The sequence below is a fragment of the Triticum urartu genome, chromosome 4A, assembly GCF_056163025.1.
Source record: "Triticum urartu cultivar PI428250 chromosome 4A, HENAU_Tu73, whole genome shotgun sequence".
Classification (NCBI taxonomy): Eukaryota; Viridiplantae; Streptophyta; class Magnoliopsida; order Poales; family Poaceae; genus Triticum; species Triticum urartu.
The window spans coordinates 541,316,198-541,319,312 of NC_141876.1; the positions used below are offsets into that span (position 1 = coordinate 541,316,198).

General features: G+C 51.1%; 1 protein-coding gene across 1 annotated transcript; it reads left to right on the plus strand.

Moving 5' to 3' along the window:
• Positions 1–989: 989 nt before the first annotated feature.
• LOC147976488 (uncharacterized) lies at positions 990–2,677 on the plus strand. The gene is made up of 2 exons (XM_087518824.1): positions 990–1,921; positions 2,011–2,677. The coding sequence occupies exons 1-2, from the start codon at positions 990–992 to the stop codon at positions 2,675–2,677; spliced, it is 1,599 nt and encodes a 532-aa protein (XP_087374950.1).
• Positions 2,678–3,115: the final 438 nt, after the last annotated feature.

Sequence of the window (3,115 nt, forward strand, 5' to 3'; positions counted from 1 at the left end):
GCTTCTTAGAGTGCACACACCCAAAGACCCTCTTAATCATTATTGCATCCTCTTTCTTTTGGTTGAATTTTGAAGAAGATATATGTGTCTCAAACCCCAACTTGAAGGCATAGTTGTTGTAGAATTTCTGAGCATCATCAAGTGTGTCAAACACCATACCAACATAGGGCGGCAGTGGCTGCGATGAAACACCTCCATCATCTGAATCATCTTGCATTGCATCATCAGCATGCAACAACCCTCTGAATCTTCACCACCACCAATAGAAATATTGTCTTGGACATAGCTCTCTTCCCCTTCAGGTCAAACTTCCCACAACAGAGTTTTTGTGCAATAGTCATTTTATCTCTCCATGGAATCAACAAATTTTATCTTGTTTCAGAAAATCAGATACAAAAGATATCAAATCAACAGAAACTCTACATTTCATCTTCCTGCAGCATTGTTTTAGCCTACATTTGAGAGGAATTTAGTAACACTAGATTACTCACTGTGGTTTTTCCACGACAGCATACACAATCAAATCACACCAGAGGCATTTTTCATGTCGGTGATTTTTTTTTGTTTTTTTCATCAATTACGTTGATCAACAACAAGAATCAAAACATGGGGGAATGCAACTAAAAATAGATGAGGCTCATGTTTCAGAGATAAAACAAGTATACACCGGACCTACAGCAAAGAAAAACAAAAAAACTTCAAGAAGGCTGGAAAACCAAAGCAATTTAAAGAAAAAGGAAACCAAAGTAAACCGGCAGAAAAAAACAAAGAAAATGAAAAGGAGAAAAAAAAACAAAGAAGACCGTACCCTTTTCTTTTTTTGAGGCAAAAGGACCATACCTACAGGAACCTACAGCACCTAGCGAAGGAACCTCATTACTGGGCCGGGCCGCTAGACGTATAAGAAATCGGTATGGGCGAAATAGCCTTGGCGCAGAAAAATAAAGCCTCGCAGAGTACGTGCGCAGATCCGGAGAACTCGCCGGCGGATGGATCTCCCAGAAGAGGTGCTCGCCGACATCCTCCGCCGCATCCCGCCGCGTCACCTCGCCGCATGCAGGCGCGTCTGTGCGGACTGGCGGGCCACCATCGACGCCCGCAGGCTGGTCCTCCCGCACCTCCTGCCGGGCGCGCCGCGCGGCGCCTTCATCAACGTGGCCGAGAGCTTGCGCGACACCTACTTCTTCGCGCGCGGCGGGCCCGCCGTCGGCTTCGACACCCGACTCGCCGATGCGCCGACCAGCTGGTGCACCTCCTTCGTGGACCACTGCAACGGGCTCCTCCTGTGCGAGGCCGATGAGGGCACGCGCTTCGTCTACAACCCGGCCACGCGGAGGTCAGCCGTGCTGCCGCCCGCGCCGAGCTCGGAGCCTTCGGGAGTCGCTTCCGGCGCGTACCTCGTGTTCGATCCCTTCGTGTCTCTCCACCACGAGGTGCTCGTGCTCCCCGAGTTGCCCGGCGAGCCCCAGCCCCCCGAACCTGCCGACTCGCCGCCGCCGCCGCCGTTCAACGTGGGGCGGCTCTTCTTCGCTGACGCTGAGTCGTTGCCGCCGCCTCAGATCGACACCGACGACGAGACGGGCGATGGGGAGGACTGGCTGTCCTGGTGCTCGGAGGACGAACCTCGGAAGCGTGCGAGACCCCGTCAGAGCGAGCACGTCGAGGCGAAGGACACCTTGGGGCTTATGGAGTGGCCGCCGTCGCCGTACGTGGCGCAAGTGTTCTCGTCCGAGACCGGAAGGTGGAGCGACAGGGCGTTCGTCCGGGAAGGCGGCGGCGCCGGGACGGTGGCCGACATGTGGTCGGATCCACTGTCACCCGGCTACGGAATGGGATTTGGTCATTGCCGGCCGCGCCGTCGCCACGCTGTCTACTGGCGGCAGTCGCTATATGTCCATTGCCGCGGCGGTTTCATCGTCAGGTACGTACATGAACCAATCATCATAGCAGCATCACATAGCCCACCTAGCTACTAGTAATAATTTGCTTGCTAAATTATCATCGCTGCAGGTTGTCGCTGCTGACGGGAAAGTATGTGGTGATCAAAACCCCAGGAGTTACCAAAGTCGCCGAGCATAGGTGGGCTACACCGTACCTGAGCAAGTCCCGGATGGGGGTTTACTACAGCATTGTCGACTGCCTAAAGTTCAAAGTATGGGTACTGACCGACGAATCACCGATGGCGACGCCGGTGTGGGAGATGGTGCATCACGCCGACCTCGAGCCCGCAATCAGGCAACTCATCGGCAAAAACCTTCAAAACGCAGAAAAATCATGGGTCCAGGAGGATCCTAGGATACTGGAATCGTCGATGGAGCAGGGATACCGCGAATGGGACTCTGACAACGACGATGATGATGGCGCCAATGTCGCCGAAGAAGAAGAAGAAGAAGAAGAAGAAGGCGTCGCCCTAGGCTGGTACATTGGTTGGTTGGATTTCTTGGGGTATCATCCTCGCAAGGAGATCGTCTTCTTGGGCCACCAGTACGAGCGTTGCGCTTATGCCTACTACCTGAGCACTTGCAAGCTTGAGTACCTTGGTTATCTTTGGTTGGCACCACGGGACCAGCGTTTCCCGGCTTGCGTGCAGGAGTCGCACGTGTATACCCCGTGCAGGATCGACCTGCTTTATGATGAGAATGGTGTCTCTGTTGATTTGAGTAAATGGGTTTCATAAGCTAGATAGCTAATGAAACAATATTAGTGTCTGTCTACCTTTTCTTTAAAGAAACAATATTAGTGAGATATGGAGTAGCATAGAAGGATTTGGAGAATAAAATAAATGAACTGTGAAACTCATCTGTAAATTTAGACCAGCATTTACAGTGTTGTAATTGCCAGGTGGAACCAGTGCTTTTACATGTACATGTACTTGCTGAAATTACTTTGCACAATAAGTTTACACTACTACTGTGCTACACACGTTTGCATTGAGACAGGGAAAAAAATATGGAACCAAAAGAAGTTTTTTTCGCTTGAGACAGTGAGGATACTAGAACTGCAGAAATCATACATGGAACCAAAAGAATGGCTTCTGTAGGGCATAGACCTCAGAACACAAACAAGCGTGAGAACAAACGTGACACCTGTTGCTGAACCTGGACCAGCAGGAAAA